This window comes from Falco biarmicus, chromosome 4 (genome assembly GCF_023638135.1).
Source record: "Falco biarmicus isolate bFalBia1 chromosome 4, bFalBia1.pri, whole genome shotgun sequence".
Taxonomy (NCBI): domain Eukaryota; kingdom Metazoa; phylum Chordata; class Aves; order Falconiformes; family Falconidae; genus Falco; species Falco biarmicus.
Window position 1 is genome coordinate 12,755,418 of NC_079291.1, and position 19,721 is coordinate 12,775,138.

Genomic DNA, 19,721 nt, shown 5'->3' on the forward strand with positions numbered 1-19,721 from the left:
AATTTACTGTACCTTTATGTTTATTTTTCATAGCAAGGAATAAGCCAGAACAGGAAATGTGGTGCCTTAAAATAAAACTATAGAGCTTCTCTGATTATTTTTCTTTTAAGTTGCAAACTAGAATACCAGTGGCAAAGTTACTCTAAATGTCTCAAGGCTTCCTCTTTTCACTGTATTTGTAAGCCACAGCCCTTGTAAGCTTTCAGTGAGGATGCAGAATGAGCCTTCTCAGACACTTTTTTCCCCCTGATTTCTTAAGATGCATTTGACTTTTCTTTCTTTCTTTCTTTCTAGGGGGAACTGGAAAAACTAAATCAATCTACAGATGATATCAATCGCAGAGAGACGGAGCTGGAGGTACAGAATTCATCCTTGCATTTTTCTTTTGTGCATGTTGGATTTTGTGAGCAACAGAACAGTATTTGCGTAGGTTCCCTCCTGAATTGTGCCATGGTGATGATGTTTTTTTTTTTAAAGGTGTGACTTGAGCTAACAGCTGGAACAGAAAGGGAGAGGGCAGAGGGATACTGACAGTGTACAAACCATATGTAGAGAACCCTATGCGCCTTCCCCCTTCCTCCATTGCTGCCACGCCCCCCCCCCCCCCCCCCCCCCCAGCCCTGGACAAACCCTATTTTCAGGTTTTGAAACTAAACTTAGACAAGTTCTGTTTTTACAAGTCGCTGTTTTGGGTTTGTGTTCTTGACATAATAGACAGTGAAAGTTTATTTGGTTAAGAAGTCTTTGCCGTACAATTACCTGCCAGGATCTCCTCCTTAGTGGTTATTTTTTTTAGCTTGTTAGATTTGCCTTTTTTGTCATTATTTTCAGAGTAAGGAAAGTAGAAGGAGTTGAAGGAAAAGACTTCCTAGTTGGAAAAAGAGGTTTTCTTGGACACTTAAAAATCTAATGGAAACTTCTGAAGAAATTGTTTCTAAAGTCCCAAATTTGAGCTTCAGCTATTCTGGAAGGCTCTGCATTATTGGTCTAATAACAAATCAAAACAAACTGTCCTACTTGTGTGTCTAAATTTTATTTTGTTAACTGCCAAACAAAGATGATAAAGCCAGTGGAAGTGTAAGATGAATATACTGCTAAAGTAAAACTGGTATAAAATGCTACTTTACATCCTAATAATTTTGATAACATTACAGTATTTTGGATACTGTATCAAAACATGCTGAGATTGCAGTGCTGAACTCACTCTAAAGGTATATCTATAGATTTCTGTCTGCATCTTCAAAATGTCAAAGTCTGTGTTGATTCCCCCTGCCCTGTATGTGGGTTTTGATGAGATGGGTACTTGGAGCATGGGATGGTTACTGGTAGTATTTAAAAATACACTATCCAACTGCGTGTACCAAACAGAATACAGGGTTATGAGCTTCTTTGGAAACAAAGCAGCCTTGTCATGTGGCTATTTTCGTGTCTTACTTGTTTGTATTTTCTGTGCTTTGTGGCATGTAGATCATGAATTTATTGGCAAATAAACTTAGTGGAATGGAGAGCAATTTGTTATGTGAAATTAAATTATATTTCAGCTGTGAAAACTGTTCAGTGTCACTAGCTTGGTTTCAATTTTATGAGTGAACTTTAAAAGTCAGTATGCTAGTCTGCAACAATACCAATTAAATGGACTTCAGGACTATATACATACATTGGAAAAAAAATAATTATGTATGTTTTCAGTCTCCTTATTTCATGCTGAGATACTGAAATTGAAAGATGTAGCTATGGATAGGTGCCTGGATTTCATTAATCTTGTCATAACCTTGCACTGAGGACGTATTATGAAACAGAATAGTAATAATAATGCAAATGCATACTCATGAAATAAGTCCCAATGACTTAAGATGGGATTTTACTGCTTGATTAAAATTATTCATGTGTTCAAGTGTTTGTAGAGCCTGGAGATTTGTAGCTACTGAATGTGTGACACATGCTGAGCTCTAAAGGCTGAAAGGCTCCTGGATATATCATTGTAAATAAGAGCAGTGTTTCCACATTAGCTTGATCTTACATTGTTGCTTACTTAGTATAAGAAATACTAGGTGTCAGATAGTGCAGGGAATGATTATATGATTCTTTCTACCTCTATGTCATTAAATGTTTACTGCAGATCTGTCTGTAGTACTTACTGTAAGCAGTCTTTGATGGAATTAAGTTGAAATGTAATCAACAGTAGGCTTTCATGAATGTTTCCTCTTTGCTTTTCATCCAAAAATCCTACTGAATTGAAACCAGTTTGTGGTATCATGCCGCTGCATAATTTTTAGTCTGGAAAGATTTTCGTTACTTTTGATCTGCTTAAATTTTGAGGACAAATGCAGTTGGATGAGGTTAACGGTTGGACTTGATCTTAAAGGTCTTTTCCAACCTAAATAATTCTGTGATTCTATGTAAGCAAGGCTTAATTTATATATATGTTGATAAATGCATTTTAAATGGACTAAAGACCTTTCTGGAGGAAAGATACTAAAGAAACACCAAACCAACACTTGTGGTTAGAAGAAAATCCCTGCGTTTGTACTCTGGACAAGGAAAGAAAGCTTTGCCAAGCAGCCTTAGAGGATAAATCCAGAGTTTGGAAGAGGGAGTTTAGAACTGGTATAATTCCACTTCAGATGTCCAAAATCCTTGAATGCTGCTGAAAATGTGGGCTTCTGGGAAAGCCATGTTGAGTTTGCCTGTGAAGATTTGCTATTTTGGCTGTTACTATCTGCTTTGTTTTCCTTCCTAATTGGTGGTCTTGCTGCTATTGCAAGGTATTTCATAAGGTGAAAGATGTGTTTGGTTTTTTTAACCAAACAATGGAGTTACATTTATCCTGTTCTTCTATTATTATTTTCTTTGTCTTTTCAATATCTGATCATAGTTGACTTCAATGGGAGCACAGAGTTTCATTAGGCTATTTACAGTGCAAGATGCTGATTGCCAGCTTCCTGTAGCATTACTTTGTGGTCCATACGTTCCCGCTGTTGAATTTTTGCCCAGAATAATCTGGAAAAGCAATGGGAGCATTTGAGTAGAAGGTATACTTCTTTGAAGGAAGTTCAGAAAAAGTCACCCATGTTTTTGTGACTTGATGTACTCTCTGATTAGCAGGAAGAGTAACCTTGTGGCATCTAAGTACTGCAAGTCAGTTCTGGACTTCCTGTAGCTTTGCACGAGTCACTCTAAATGGGACTGCTGTCTGTCTCCAGTTCCCATTAACTGGAAAAAAAGACTGTCATGATTAAATGCTTCCATGCTTTTGTTCTTGCCTCAGGTCTACATCTGCAAAATGGCAGTAAAAATGCAGCTTTACCCAATGAAAATGTTACGGGGCTGAAATCAGTAGAGGCTTCTAGGATTTTTCTTGGTGCAGCCACAGACACAGTCTGTGTTTGAACGATGTAGAGTTGGCATTTGCTGCTCACAGAGGTGATAAAATGTAGAATTCTGGTTTTAAGTTGATCAGCCTGCCATTTTTTTTTTAAAGATGCTCTGCACCTGAACTACTGTATGATCTGTTTTAAGTTGAGCAACCTGCTGCTTTCTATCTTTTAAAATAAGTTCTGCACCCAAGCCACCTGTGGGAGGGGTGGATTTACATGCATGGCATGACTTGAACAGATACGTTGAAGTTGGCTGCATCTATTATTTTACTTGATATAATTACTCATTTTTTTTTCTCTGTTGACCTATCCTGTTAAACCCTGGAGAAATATCCTGACCTGATGACGCTCACAGCCTGTTCAGGAGTTGTGGAGCTGCTAAAGGGCACTGAGTGGCTGGTAGTTATGTGTTGCGTTAATGTATTGCCTGTTAATGAATCTTTGATTAGGCTTGATTTAAAATCCATAATGCTGCTCATACTAAGTGCAACACTGAACATTACTGACACAGCAAAAGGATGATAAGGGTCCTCTGAGGGATTTAACACTTGGCTTCGCTAATGTCCCTGTTTATGTTTGTGAAGTGTCTGTGAGGAGGTGGGGGAAACATCTTGCAGTGGAGGTACAAGTATGTTTTGGCCAAATGCACGTTAGAGTGGCGCCTTGCTATCTCAGCTTTTTTCCTGTTTATTGGAAATGCACCTCCATCTGAACTCATGTGAGTTGCAAACGTACTTAACAAATGTGCATGACTTGCCTGTCCAGCTAACTCATGCACGTCTTTGGCTGGTTCTGGAAAGTACAGTTCAGATGTAACAAATTTACCCAGGGACCCTCTGGCAACATTGCAGGGAGGAGAAACACAGCACATACCGTTAAAATTACCACTGGAATCCCAGCTATCTCGAATGTGTTTTTTGTTAGAGTTTTTGTGTTGCTGGAGCTATGAGCTTGCCAGTGTTTGTAAGGGGAGATGACTGCATATGAAAACTAGAGCTGAACAGTGCTGCTTTCAGCCATGCTTGTTTTAAGTAGGACCTGGTTAGGATCCTTCTTGTATGTTTGCCTATATCCTCTAGTCATCATCTGCAAGTCTCTGTGTTACTTTTAGTCCTGGCTTTATCCTAAAGGTCACCCTGGGTTGGTTTTGGTTGTATCAGCTGTGGTGCTCTTTCACGTGTGAGCCTTGTCAGCATTTGAACCCCTCTCAGAAGGGGAAGGACTGTTTTATTTAGAGTTGCTCTTCTTACTTCCTCACTAAAATACTTGGGTTTGGGGTAAAGCTCAAGCTTTTGAACTTCTCATGCAAAGAATTTTAAATAGACTTAAAAAAAAAATCCTCTATCTTTCAAGTTATAGAAAAATGGCCTGTTAGTGGCAGGAATCTCATTCTGAGCACACCTGCTTGGCCTGGGGAAACATCTATCTGTAGAAACCTCCACTGCCTTATCAGCATCCCTGTGGAGCATTTTCCAATGCCCGTAAAAGAGTACACAGATAATGGAGAAGCAGCTCACTGGCTGGTGTTCCAGATGGTTTTTGGAGTGCGATCTACATGCAGGATGGATTTGTCCAGGACTAGCAGGACAAATCTTTCCATGTCTCTTTATAATCTACTTATTTCCGTAGGAAATGGCTCCTGCATTGTGGATTGCTTGTTATTTGCTTCCATCCATGGATGAGTAGAAAGGCTCCTTCCTCTGCTGTGGTTCTGGAAGGATTTTGTTGCTTGAGTGAATCAAAGGGCTTTACTTGATTTCTGTTCTTGAAGCAGCAATGGGTTTCTAGCCTGAGGGAGGGAGGAAGGGTTAGGCAGAGAAATCTTCCTTTGGAAGGAGTACCTAGTGCATCCCCTGTCTGCTTTCCTCTCCCCTCTTCTAATAGAACTAAAAATACCAGTGTATTTTTAGTCTCAGTCTGTGACTGTCTGCAAGCAGGAGGTTAAAGCAACTTCCAGATACCAATTTTTATTGTTCTTGGATGCCAAATTAGTAGCTGTGTGGGGAAAAAACCCCACATAACTCCCCCATGTTTAAAAATTGAGAGGTTACTTAACTCCTTCTTTCCACTTTGTTTTGAAGGTTTGGTTGTCAGTCTGGTTTACTTGAATTGCTCAGGCACGAAATAGATGTTAAAAATACCGTTAACCTGTTTGATGCTCTGAAGTAGATTTCTGAGCATGTGCATCTGTCTGGCATGTATGTAACTGGGAAGCCTACCTGCTGTCACACTTGGACGTTGTTGATACTGATGCTATTTTAACTTGGAAATGAGCTTTTGCAGCTGGTAGGTCTCTGTAGCAAAGGAAGGCAGGTACTGATTCTGCCTGCCTCTTGGAAACAGATGAAGCCTGTCCCTCAGTTAGCAATTTCATTTCCTATGCCCCTCCCAGGCTGGTTTAACGGGTTGTCGGAGGACAACCTTTGTAAACGAAATTTAGATGTGCTTGATACTCAGATGTTTCATACCCAGTTGATGTGTTAAATTCATTTTAAAAAGAAAATTGTTTGAAAATACATGCTTCATTTGATGGGCAGAAATAGTTATTTGCCTGTCATCTGGCATCTAATAACAGCTCATCACCATCACTCGTGAGAAAGGAAAACAAGCATGCTTTGTTCTCGAACAGGTGCAGTGTAAGGGTAAAATAGTGTTTTAGTTTATTTCCACATTTGAGGGTGGATCTCTGAAGCGCAAATGGATGGCCTGTCATTAAGTGTGGTCCCTCTTTTGGTGCACTAGCAGATAGCTACCCAACAGCAAGTTACTGGAGAGAGTCTGCTTTTAATAATGAACTGTTGCAGCAAAAGCATGTATGGGGTAGAAGTCTGGCATGCTCCCTAGAACTGTGCTTGTGTGCTATCATTTGGGAGAAAAGTGGCAAGGACTTCCAGGAAGAAAGTTGATCTCTTGTAGCCTAGAACAAGATGTTGAAAAGTAAACTGCAGCTGTTCCTGTGGTGCACTAAGCACCGTGCCTGCTAGAGCATGTGTCTGACAAACCACCTAGGTAGTGGGAGTCTAGTTATGAAGACTAACTTAAGGGAGAATGTTTTGACTACTATTTTTTTGCACCTTGTGACATGCATTGAGGGCAAGTGCCTTAAGCAACTTTTGTACAGCTTTGAAAAGGCTTATCATTGTCTTGTTTGAGCAAACAGGAGGGAGAGAATGTTGGAAATGTTAACCAGTCAGCTTTCAATATCACTTTTCTGTCTGCAAAACCAGTAACAAGGTGTTCTTAAAAATTATTTCAGAAGTTTGAGTGAATACAGGGGAAAATGTGCTTTTGAAATATCTGGGTGTGTGAGATGTCTTTTGTCAGTTGCATTGCTTCTGTTACAGTTTATCTGGTCTTGTGTATGTATTCAGTGCAGTGATGAGAAAAACTTTTTAAAACAAAACAAAACAAAAAACCAGAAATGGTGAGTGTGGTTCACAGGGTTTGTACCTAAGGCTGCATATTTGCTTTTATCAATAACTAGAATTTCTGCTGGGAAAGCATCATCTTTCAAGGAACTGAAATACAGAAACTAGGAATTGAGGATTGCTAGAGAAGTTGCATGGCATATACTGCACTGTCTCAGTTTTGCTCATGGTAGCAAGTTGCAGGAATTCTTGTCTTTTCCTTTCTCTGTTAACCTCGTGTGCTAGGTGAAGGCCTGAATGAAGCAAGAGTTTGGCAGTTAAATAGTAACGCTTGTAGGGAGGCACATTACACCAGAGGATTTGATAAGTAAGTTGAAGGTGGTGTGGTTGTCTTCCTAACGCAGATGTAAGGCTTCCCTCATGCTGGGGACCATGGATGAACTACACGGTTGTGCTGTTCCTGAGCCTATTAAGTTTCTGGTGTGAGCCTTCTTACAGCAAAAACCATTAGAAGGGTTTATAGCTTTGAACCATCTCACATGTGGGTTGAAGTGTCTCAGTAACAGTAACACAGGAAGCTGGACATAGAGCAGGGAATAAAATTGATTCCCAAGTAATTGCCTTGACCACAGGCCAATCCTTCCTGTGAACCACACATGCACATTTCATATCAGGGAAGTAGCCAGTGCACCAAGCCCAGTGCTCCTGGTGCAATTGCCTTGGTGCTTCTGACTTCCCCAGTTACACATGAAGAGTAAAAACAGCTGCTGCACCTGTATTTTGTATTTAAATTTCCCCGGGAGCACTTGCCAGGGGAATTTTGCACTGTCCCAAGGGTGATGACTTTCACAGATGCTCAGCCAGCGCATAGTAGGGCCAACACATTGAGCTGATGCACTGAGTATGTCTCCGTGTTTGCAGGAGGGAGCTGTGTCCCTGCTCATGGGAGATGTTGCCACAGCACCTGGGTAGGAGCTGCAGTCACCTAGACCGAGAGTTGAATTAGCTTGGATTGAGGAGACTGGGTGGTATAAATGCACCGGATTGCTGCAGGAGCACACATGGTGCAGATATATACAGGAGAGGGCATGGGTTTGGCATTACACATTACACCTTCTCAGAGACCTCAGCATCTTGTTACTGTGTCTGAAGGGCATGGGTGGAAACCTTTGGTAGGGGGACTGACCCTAGCAAGTACAAGCATCTGCTTATTCTGTCACGCAGAAGGTGATGGAGCCTGCAGGCTTGTGTTCCTGACAGTCAGGAGCCTAAGAATAAATGTAATTTAAAATAAGTCATGTAATAGATGGGTATATAATGACATGGGTATAAAGTTCTGGGGTGTTTTCGGTTTTGTTCCTGGTTGTCACTGGAAAAAATGGGGATGGTCAGACCCAAATAAAGCCTCAGAATAGAAAGCAGGTATCTTTTGGGGAAAATGATAAACTGAAGTTCACACCAGTATATTCTTCAGCTGAAGCGCTCCCTATTCTGTGTAACTAGCTACTGTGTGAAGCGTGACTGTCCTCATGGACAAACATGTGCTTAAGCATTTGTGAGACCTGTGCCTCGGGTGCTAGTTACAGGATTAGTCACAGTTCAGTAATTTGTCTGAGTTAGTGGGAGATCAATGGGTAAAGAAGTTGCTGTTATTTTCACTGCTTGGTCCTTGGTGTTTTTTGGTTGTGTGTTTGGGTTTTTTATTTTAAACTCTAGGTGGAGACTAGTTCTCTTTTTCCTGTTGGATACAAGCGTACATCATTATTGCATGAATACATTTGGAGTAGGTCTCTAAACAGAGGCTTGGTGGTGGTGGTTTCAGTGCTTAACTTACAAACATGGGAACTGAATTTTTTGGTAAATCACTGCATACGGCTTTTTTTACTTAATATACCTTTATATTTTTCTTTAACTATTTGCTTTCCATAACTAGTATGCTCATAATAGCTTTCACAAAGGAAGTGAAAAACATATGTTCAGACTTACTCATTTAGAATTGAATTTTTTATTTTGTCCTGTAGTTGTAGGAGTTATTTTTTTGTTTGTTAAATATACTTCAGTACTTAATGTTTTTCTTTCAATATAGTCACCATGCTTGCAGTTGTTTGTGTAACTTATTTCATTTACTAGTGAAACTCATTTTGAGCAGTGAATCATATGTTATCCAGTACTTCAACTGGAAATATATAAACTCTTCTCACTAAGAAGATCATTGACTTGATACATATTGTTTGAATGATACATTTCAGGCTTTCACTAAGAAAGGAGATTATTGACTGGATTTGAGTTAATAAAATAATAGGTTAATGTGCATTTAATTCTCCATTTTTGACCTTGTTACCCATTTGACTGCTTCCTTAGAATAAACCAGAGTACTTAAAGAATCTAAAGCTATTTGCATTGGACCAAAACATTGCTGATGCTGGTTAAGGTTTTAGATAACACTAAAAAGGAAGCAAAGACGCTTTTACTGAAGTATGTTGCTTTTTCTGTGAGAACTAATCTATTATTGTAGCTTTTTTTCCACTTCTGAGAGCATAGTGGTAGGTTCCAATATATTTTAATTCTTCCAATGAATAAATAGTGATGCATTCTAGAAATCCTTAACAATAATGAGAAAACCCTCCTGAATTAGAGCACTTCTTCAAGCCAGCTGCTTCCTGATAATCAACATGTCACTCCAGCAGTCTTCATAAATGCTGCTCTCTAATTAGAATTACAAGGCTTGTCAAGAATGCACATGGCCCTTGTCTTCGTTCTCCTTAAATCCTGGGCCAGGTCCCAGCCTGAATTTTCATCTCTCTGCAATAATTCCATTGATTTAGAGTCTGTGTTGGATACTGAGATCAAAATCAGAATCACTTTGCTTGAAGGTGTGGAAATTCCAGTGGAGCAGAGAAAATATTTTAATTGCTTCAGCTAATCATGTAAAGAGGACAACTCACCGACAGTTTGGAAGTAGCTGGAATTTACTTAAACGTAGTAAATAGTAATAATCAAATGGAAAGTAGGTGTCCTTATCCCTTGCATTGATAAAAACCATAGCTGAAGAGAAGTGCTTTTATGGCAGGAAGTCTTGGCACAAGGACCTGGAAGCTTTTTGCAGCTATTGAAGTAAGTAGGGTGTGTTTATAAAAGGAAAGAGGAGCCGAGTTGAAAATACACCATGTGGGAAGTGTCCAGTTCTTCCTGCATAAAGCAGATCCTGTCTATCCCTGTTTGCATTGTGAAATGGCGTTTCTGGGGGGAACAGTACTAGGGGTGTGACATGCTAAGATTTAGGAGATGCTGACTCCAGCTGATTTGACAGCCTGCTGGGGGGATTTGGCCTGCCTGCTAGCCTCATTCTAGTGTTGTCTCTGCCATTGAACTCCCTCTCAGAACTAGTTACACTGCTGTTCACCTCCTCGCTGTGTGAGAAATTTACAAGTTACTGCTCTCTTAGAAACCCTGTCAGAGGTGACATGTAGCACAGGCTATTGCAGGCTTTGTATAAAAGCTGTCTCTGAAAGACAAAGATTTGATTTCCAGGATGCTAGCTTTTGGATGTGGTTCTGGGTTCCTGTTACTACCTCTTGCTGAAGAATTCCAACTTAGTCCAAATGCCAGTAGCTGTTTTGAATGTGTCGGCTCATGTGTGACTCTAAAGAGCAACCTGAAGGTAGGAACAAACAGAAATAATTTTTAAAGCTCTAATCTGTCTTTGTCCTTTCTTTCCTTTCTGCAACATTTGGAAGGATGCACGCCAGAAGTTCCGCTCTGTGCTGGTTGAAGCAACGGTAAAACTGGATGAACTGGTAAAGAAGATTGGAAAAGCTGTAGAAGACTCTAAACCTTACTGGGAAGCGCGGAGGGTGGCCAGGCAGGTGAGAACTTTCTGTCTCACAAGCTTGTGCTGGTAGTTGGAGAGCACATACTGATTGTGTTGCTTTCCTGCTATTAATAACATCTTAAGCATACGTACTTAGCCAACACTGGTCAATGTCTTGAGCTGCATGTCAGCCATGTGAATCAATGGCAAAAATGTGTTTCTTCACAGCCACAGCTGCACATGTTCTTCAGTCCAGGAACAGCTACACCAGACATAAATGATAAATAGCAAAAGACTAGTTCTGTTCTCTTCTCATTATCAATGGCCTTTCAGAGCCCTGGTCTTTCCTATCAGTAGTTGTAACTATTTGAAAATACAAAGTAGACTTTGTGTATCTGCTTTTTCTTCTTAAAGCAAAAATGTACAGCAGCCAAATGGTTGCAACTGTAAGATGCTTGGAAAGAGGCTGGAGTGGGGCAGACTTGGGCAGACCTGCAGGGTTTGGTGCTGATTAGGTTGTGCTGAAGCAGGAATGTGCTAAATGTGTCTCTAAAATGTGTTGGTTTGGGGAGAAACTGAGCTTTGCTTTCTGTGCTGTCATCAGGATCTGACCTCCCTTGCCCCAACTACTTGATTATTGATAGACCTGTGTGGCTGAGGCAGGGAAGGATGAGGTGTGGAAGTAAGGGTGTGGTCCTACTGGCTACAGGGAAAGCAAGAAAGCTTGTGAGGTGTCAGGCACCTTCTCACTTTAAGGAAAAAGTAGCTGAGAGTGGAGTGTGTGGTGGCTTAGTCAGTGCTTCTGCTTGGTGTCTGTAATGGAGTTTGAGGTGTCTGAGGCTTTTTGGTTTTCTCCAAGGGGGAGGCACTTCCTGGGTGCTACATCAGTTTTCTTTTGAGGCAGGGAGAGGCAGGAGTAGAGGAAGAGTTGCCTAGAGCTGCTGCTTCTGTGCATGACATCTGTTGGCTGCGTAGCCATGATGTGAGTGTTTAAGGGTAGAGTGAAGATGGGGTAACATGTGTGTAACACATGAAAATTACAGTAGGATTTTGTTTGTAAAAATAGGTGGAGGATGAGGGATGAGAAAAGTAGTGTAGATTTGTGCCAGAAGGCAGAAAGTAAACTTGCAGCATAAGAGAAGGGGAGAAAAGAGGATGCATCCTCAGAAAAAGCCATAGGAAAAGGAGACACAAGCTTCATGGCTCTAAAAGCTGATGAAGCAGGAATAGGGTTGATAGGATACGGTGTGCAAGATAGTATGTGACCATGTTGATCCTTTAAATTGCATGGCATTGTTTTGGAGCTGTTGTCTCAGGTCATGGGGATGATGTGTAGGCGTTATTAGGCTTAGTCCTTCAGACTAGAAGCAGTGTGACGAATAGGTAAACTCTGTTTCAAAGAACAGTAGGCACAATTATTTACTACTCATCTGTAACTGCTTTGAAAGCAAACCCTGTTCATGGGCCTATGGTGTGTGCTGGAGATAAGCCAGTGATGAGCTAGAGAGGGAGGGGCAGTTAGTTACAAAATAAGATCGAGGAAATGTTTATATTCTGTTTGTTAGTGTGTGCAATTGAAAAAAATAATCTCTGAAACCCTGCCTCTAGTATGATCTTATATTTCTATTACTTTAAATAGCTATGTGAGGCATAGTATGCATAGGACTTCAAGAGTTATACTTGGAAGAGTCAGTGGTAGAAATGGATACTTTGCAGTACAAAAAAAGTCAGATGCCTGACTAATATCAGGCACTGAGAGCAGTGAACTTTACCCTCTGTCCTGAAGTTAGCAGCAGACTATGTCCTGAAAATGGATTTTTTTAATTGTGATGTCTTTGCTATCCCTGAAATCCATTCAGTCATCCTCGTTCAAAGGTGCTTTGCAAGACCACTAAGAAACCCAAACCACTGAAGGTCCTTAGATTTGTAGAATTGCTACTCTGGTATCGGGCTTGTTAGACAGAATCATATTTTTCTTCCCAATCCACTGTCAATGGCTAGGTTTAAATGCTATTTATCTCAGATCTGCTAATTTGCTACACACTTAAATTTCTTTTGATTCCTTGATAGCGTTTGTGGTTTTTTTTTTTTTTTCTTTAAAACAGGGATTCCCCTTCTAACTGTTCCTGTGACTTTTTTCCCATTTTGTGTTATAGAGCCAGTCATGGAACAGTACTCTCTCTCTTTGTATCTGCTTAGCAGACAGAGCTGGAAGATGGTCTCTTGTTTCCCTTTGGTTTTGTCTAATCAAATCTTGAAATAGAAAATGTGAGGACCGAGAGGAATATTAGTGTTGAAGGACAGTGAATCTATCTGGAAACCAGGAGACTGGAAAGACTTGGTGCCAATCATCAAGTAAAGCATCTGCCTAAAGAGTTTTTCTAGTCTAAATTTAGTCTGGAGAAGTTCTGTTTAACTGGGAGCAATTTGCTATATTCAAGTGGGGAGAAGGGGTGGATGGGTAGGGAAATAAGAAACTGGAGGAATGTACCAGAATATTAGTACGTTTAGATGCCAGTCTGCATCTTTTTTTCTTATTTGATTTGTAAAATTGTAGAGAAATCATGGGAACAGCTTGATATTTTTCCACTCAAATTTATAATAACATCTAGCCTGTGAAGATTGTCTTACTTCTGCCTTACCAGTTATTTTAGAGCTGTTAGGCTGCCTCTGAAAACATAGGCACAAGGTTCTTGGTGGTTGAAACAGCTTTAGTTAAACAATAAGGGAAAAATGCATGACTGTACTTGTAAGAGAAAGGAAGTGTAAATTCTTATTTGTTGCTCTCAGTAAAGGGAAGTAAAAATATGACCTATAGATTGAAGTCTTCTGGGAACAAAGAACTGCATAATTAATGACATCTAGTTTCACAGAAATGCAGTAGTTGTCCAGAGTTACTTGCATCTAAAATGTCAGTTGTAGGTTGAGTTGTCTGATGCAAGCTGTAGGAGCTTGCTTTGACTTGGCACCAGCATGATTCTCTTCTGGAAATACTTGTTTCTTCTATTAAGATAAAACCCATTAACAAGGTAGGAGGGCACTGATGCAGGATCAGCAAAAAACAGGTCCCCAGCTCAAGTACTTCCATGAGGAAGCTTTAGGATCTTGAGGCGTTTTGCCTACTCACCCTTACCCCCATCTTGTGCAATCAGTGTTGATAGAAGATACTGAATTAAATTATTTCTCCCATGCAAAAGTCCTGTAGCACCTTGTTTGTGTAATGTGTGCCAAGAGAGGTTCAGATTGGCCTATCTGAGGGTTAAACTTTGCTTTAACAGAACAAGGGTCCCTCAGCATTAGGATTTGAATGCTTTGCCTTCTGAAGTGGTGGCATAAGGAGTCAGGATGCTGCCTGTTGGCACCGAGACTGAAGTGAGAGCTGGCTAATATTCTTGCCCCTGTAGATTTCATGCAACTTCTGCCAAGACAACTTAGTTGTGATTCCTGACTTGGTATACCAGTGGGCCTTTTGTGTTGATTGTGGGCCCATCTTACTGTTTTGGAGCATTTTGATCCAAATTTGGTTAATCAAATTTTAATGTGTTTCTGCTACAAGAACTTCTTTTGCATTTGGCATATTGTCTTTTCATGTTCTTTAACTTACACCATAATGCACGTGTTCAATGGAAGAACCTTGGCCTATAATAGAGGATTCTGTATGTACACAAGCAGTGACCACGTTGCAGCAATATTAAATTCCTATAATCCAGAAGGTGGTCCAGGTTCTAAGTGTTGGAAAGATCAATCAATCATGGGAAATGTCTGTTTGGTGTGTGGTGTTTTGGAGGGTTTTTTTTTCTAGTAATCTGCTTCCCTAGCTGACTAGTCAACATAATGGGGAAGAAGGGTGAAGTTGCCAGGAAACAATAGTGTAAACAACAGTGTAGGTCTTGAGCCTCTGAGGTAAGTGTCTTAAGCCACTGTTGACTTCATATTTTTCAGGGCTGGGAAGAACCTATGCAATAGTGTCTGCAACAGTGTCTGAGCAGGTGCTAGAGATTGAGAAGCATGTTGCCTCCTTGCTGACACCATGCTCTGGGACAGCATGCTGTGCAAAAGCAAGTGTGGTCTACTACATAAATCAATGGGCTGTTAGGAGCTGCTTTTCTGCTGCTGCACCACATAGATAAATTACTTTGTGTCTCTCTTAGTTCCCACGTAAATTGGAGCTGTCAAGCTGCTGTGAAGCTGAGTTCGTTAAGGGAAGTAAAAGCACTTTGGGGTCTTTGGGAGGAGGTGCCATTAAAACTCTTATCCCTGTGTCATCTCGCTTGTGAACCCAGGGACAAACTCAACAGAGGACTTGCCTTTCTGCTTTGCTTTTGCTGGAAGAAAAAAATCTGATAAAAATGTGTTCCCATCCCCCAAAATAAAACAATCCATGCATTTTTAGTGACCTTAACCTGAAAAAAAGCCTTGGGAGTTTTGTTTTTAATTAAGCTTTAGTTCCTATTACCGCATGGTTTTTTGTTTGGTTTTTGTTGGTGTTTTTTACACCCACCCACCCCCGAGTGGGGAGTTAATTTTGTTCCCCAGTACTGGCTCAGACTGGGAGTATGTGCAGGTGCTTTGCTCCACTTTAATCCTGAGCTTATTTTGGAGAGCCATGGTTTTGCTTTGTGATACACACACACACACCCTTTTTAGCTTTTACAGAAGTGTGTCAGAAAACTTGCTTCAGGCAAAAATAGATGAAAGTTCTATGCTAGGTCATATCTATATGTCTCTCTCACTAAGGGACCCATCTGTAGCAAGTGTTCAGAGAACAGTGTGTTGAGGGGTATGCATATTCTGCTTTCTCTTGGGTCACTCTTCCTGGTTTGGTGTTACAAGTAATTCTTCTCATGTTGTTGGCATGCTTTCTTGAGCAGCATCCTTTTATCTCAAAAGGCTCGGGAAAACATGTTATCGGTATGTACAATGGTTCTTCACTGATGAAGACTAGGCATACCTAAGAGGAAATGCAGTTGATGGACAAGTAGATTGTGTTCAGCAGGGACAGCTAACCTGTCCTATTCACTGCAACTTTTTATGTAGTAGAGCTTCTTCCTCTCACCTCACTAATGATTTTTCTCTCATGTAATATTTTATACTGGATTGCCACATCTGTTTGAAGAAATCAGCTGACAGAGTAAAGAATTTTTTAGGGGTGAGTTTTCAGATACTCAGATTCTGAGTCTCCATTCTGCCTGTCTTCACAAAAGGGGAACCCAGATACCACTGGGAAATTATTTCCTCTCTCAAATGTGAATTTTGTTTTGATTTGACCAGTGGGGTCAGAAGTTAATGGTGGATACCAGTAGGCCAAGGTGGGTATATAGGATTTGCCTTGATTAGCTTTACCTACTGAAGTGTTTAGTGTCTAGTCTAAGATAGTCATTTGGGTCCTTAATCACTGACTGTAGTCAGTGGTGAGAGGTAAGGTGCATGTGAAAAGCCTTCTGAAATATGTTCCTCCTCCTTAAATGCAGAGGGAGTTCAGACATCTCATTCTAGGTTGTTTAGCCATTTGAAAGGTGTCAGGTGAATCCTGCAGCAAGTGGTTCAATGAATCTTATCGACAAAGTGAATCTGGATGAAGAGTAGCTCCTGTAATCTTGCAGAACAGGAACTGAGCCACTTGATGGTGAAGGTGGGAGGGTGTAAGCGGATAAGAGCACACTTGTCTAGTTGGAAGAGTCTTCCTCAGCAGACTGATAGCATTCTTTGCAGAAGTGCAGTACCTATAAAAGAACAAAACTTTCCCAAGTGGCCATTGCATCTTAGTTTCTAGGTGTTCAGCTTGAGATGTCTGAAAGTAGTGTGGCAAGTGTGGAAGGTTATAGATGGTAACTTTCTTAGCTCAGGAGAGACAAAAGCTTTTGAAATGAATATAACTTGAAGGTTCAAAACTGCCACTCACCCTTAAAAATAAATTAGGAACTGGGAACTGTGGCCTTGCCAGTGCCACTTCCTGCAGCACCCAAGTTTCCCATCCAAACTCGCTCAGTGAGTGAGAGCTAATCGGATCACAGCACCAGCTGGCACTGCTGTGGACAGGAGGGGCAGCATTGAATGTGGGTGACAGCCTCTGGGTCCAGATCCAACAGTGGTGGATATCCAGGTCCTCCCCTCTGGTTCCTAGGCACTAGATGTGTTATCCATTGGTATAGTGAATGTAGCCATGTCATAAGAAATCTTCTTTTTGATTCTGCTTTTACAAGCTGAAATCCTGATGCTTGTGTTTAGTATAACAAGGAGTTAAGACTGATTTGCATTATCTGGTAAGCTTATCTTGGCAAAAAAGGGTGAGGGAGAGGGAACTTAAAAAGCAAAAATTAAATGTCAGCAGAACTGTGACAGACCTGCATTCCTGTTTGGCAATTTGCTGTGCAGCTAGTAAAAAGCAAAATTATTGGCACAGTTAACAGTGAAACAACCAACTGACCTTTCCTGGCTGAAGTAGTGTTTCTGGTTAACTGTTTAGAAACCAAAAAGCTATCTGATAGATTCACACTTTCAAAGCAAGGATACAGAAACTTGGAAGTGGATTTTGACAAAGCTTCTAGAAATCCTTCCAACTGTTTAAGAAAAAACACGAACACCCAGAGCACTTGACTGTTCTCTGTGGCCAAAGTTTGGTGCTGCATTATCATTGGTAAGTAATAATTGTCTGTGCAGCACTGCTGCTAATGGCCCGTTAATTCTGGTCTCGCTATTCATCTTGTGCATAGAGAAGGAGTGCTCCTTTGATTAAACAAGAAGAAGAGCTGTCGATGCGGGGTCAGAAACTACCATAGGGTCCCAAGAGTATTTCCACCCGTGTTTGTGGTCATGCAGCCAGCAGAAGGTATTTTATATGGACATTGTTCCTCCAGCCATTTGCAATAACCAGTCTAGGCTGGCAGCGTAGGTTATGTTATTTGTGGTCTGCCTATGCAGATAGCTTGCCCTTGTCATTGAAGATGCCCTGCTGGCTCCTGGGGAGCCTCACAGTAGTGAGAAGATAGAGGAGGTAACAATTTCTGGTTTAGGAAGGTGGGGTGAACAATTTAAGAGGCATCTTGCTCCCCAGGTGTGTAAATCAACCACACAAAAAAGGCTGTGATTTGATTTTGGATTACTTAGGCTGGTGGGGTGGAGAGGCCGCTCAGAGGCAGGGGAGCAGCTCCCTTCCTGAACTGGGATTTAGCTGTTGTTCGTTGAGAAACTTGTCTGTGGGATGAAGGCTGACTTGATGGCCTCTGTTAGCGCTGGGGCAGGCCAGGTATGGGAGGCAGGCAGGCAGGCAGCACAGGCCTTGCCTGGGAAGAGACAGCTAGGGTGCTCTGAAGGGAAAGGAGACATGGAAGTTGCCGTGTGGGTAATCTGGGAGCCCAGTGCTGTAAAGAAATGGTAAGGAGATGAAATGTAGGTGAGCTGTGCAAGAAGTTGGTGCCTGAAAGGATGAAGCATGGAGGCTGCAGGTCATACCTGGTGGCCTAAGAAGGTATATGTGTCCTTTTTCCCTTTCTGTTCCCTGTGGATCTGCTCTAGACCTGAACCCCTTCTTTCCACCAACACTTTCACTTTTTTTGTTACAAAACACATACTTAAATCTTGGGGAAACCATGTTGATGTGATGTCAGTCGTCTTATGAAATGTGGAGTTCTCATTGCTGTGATCCCAAGGGGCATTTCACATGGTGCATAGCTGACTGTGGGGCCAGGCACCCGTCTGAAGAGGAAATAAGCCAAGCAAAGTAATCTGACGTCAGTAATTTTATTATTGAGGATGAGGAGTCACTTCCTGGACTTCTGGCAGGGAATCCACTGAGTTTCCTAAACTTTATTTCTAAAGTAGGATGCACTTTGGGTTAAGTAAATATCATGGTTTAACCCCGACTGGCTACTAAGCGCTACACAGCCACTTGCTCACTCCCCCCTGGTGGGATGGGGGAGAGAATTCGAAAAGTAAAAGTGTGAAAGCTCATGGGTTGATATAAAGACAGTTTAAGAGGTAAAGCAAAGCCACAGACACAAGCAAAGCAAAATGAGGAATTCATTCGCTGCTTCCCATCTGCGGGCAGATGTTCAGACTTCTTTGTACTCAAAAGTTGATGGGGTGCCTGTTGTGCTCTCTTGTCATGTTTGCGAATTGTGATTAAAACCCTGTGAGTAGGGGGTAGGAGTCACTACCCTGTGCTTAGTGTTTGTTTCACTGCTGCTAGACAGAGCTTGTGGTTGGTGTGTTCTATTTGCTCACCTGAATGCTTAAAACCTAAAAATTGTGTTTTAAGTCTTACATTATGGTTCTGTTGCATTTTCCTTCAGGCCAAAGTTGTGACAAAACAGGGAGTTCAGGGAGACTTACCTGGGTCAACCAGCAGGGTTTTGCCTGGCTGATTTATTAGAATTGTTACTTACTGACTTAAAACTTTTAAGACCTCAGTTTTACATTTGTTCCAGCTCTGTTGTCTGGTTGAGCAGTGTGATATTTGAGTGTCTCAAACAAGCTGTCCTTAAACTGCTGAGAAGAGGTAACAGATGTTGCTTGGCTGGATTTGGAAAGTTATGCCAAAGACCTGATCTGTGAAGGAAAGCTGATTTTTTTTTTTTTTGTCTTGCCATCAACCCTGCTAATGCAGAATAGTAGGCCAGTGTGACTGGCAAGTTACTACCTTCTTAATCCTGAGCAGCTGGAAATCTGCCCCATGTTTGGGAACACTTAACAGCTGCTGCTTCACAGATGAACTGAAAAAAACCCTGTACCTGATTCATATTTAGTGTTCTGTTACTTACATTTCCTGCGAACTAGGTGGTATCTGTAGCAAAACCATCTGCAAATACTATATACTTGGCATCTTTGGACAGTAAGAACTAATTTTTAGCCATTTGGTTGTTGAAATACCTGTATCAATAAATTCTGTGTATGTATGTGCCCCTTCTAAATTTTAGCTAGACCACCTGTGTCTATCTGTGCTTTCTATGGCTCAATGAAAAAGGGTCTAGTTATTTTGGGTTGGTGTTTATACATCCTATGTTTTTGTGTGAGCACTGTTCAGTTGATAGATGATTAGTTTGTGTAAGCTATTGATGCAAAAACTATAATTGGTCTTCTCATCATTAGTAGATGTGCCTTGGAGGGCTCCATTATGTAAATTTGTTAGCTGTACACTGTAAATTAGAGGTTCTTCCCTCTTCTGCT

At 41.1% G+C, this 19,721-nt stretch overlaps 2 protein-coding genes across 5 annotated transcripts in view; both read left to right on the forward strand.

Annotated features, from left to right (window-relative positions):
- The window catches only part of METTL6 (methyltransferase 6, tRNA N3-cytidine), a 53,319-nt gene extending 42,762 nt beyond the window's left edge, over positions 1-10,557 (forward strand). The window contains exons 5-6 of one of the 2 annotated variants that reach the window (XR_008821424.1): positions 295-357; positions 10,483-10,545. Coding sequence is in view for 1 of the 2 variants with exons in the window: in XM_056335808.1 (XP_056191783.1) it covers positions 295-329 (35 nt within the window). In the remaining variant the exon portion in view is untranslated. Of the gene's footprint in view, positions 1-294; positions 358-10,482 lie in introns of both variants that reach the window. The other variant, XM_056335808.1, reaches the window with a different exon arrangement.
- Positions 1-19,721, forward strand: part of SH3BP5 (SH3 domain binding protein 5) — a 75,638-nt gene that overhangs the window by 23,750 nt on the left and 32,167 nt on the right. For 2 of the 3 annotated variants that reach the window (XM_056335798.1, XM_056335797.1), the window contains exons 2-3: positions 295-357; positions 10,483-10,611. In XM_056335798.1, the coding sequence (XP_056191773.1) occupies positions 295-357; positions 10,483-10,611 (192 nt within the window). The remainder of the gene's footprint in view (positions 1-294; positions 358-10,482; positions 10,612-19,721) is intronic. The other variant, XM_056335799.1, reaches the window with a different exon arrangement.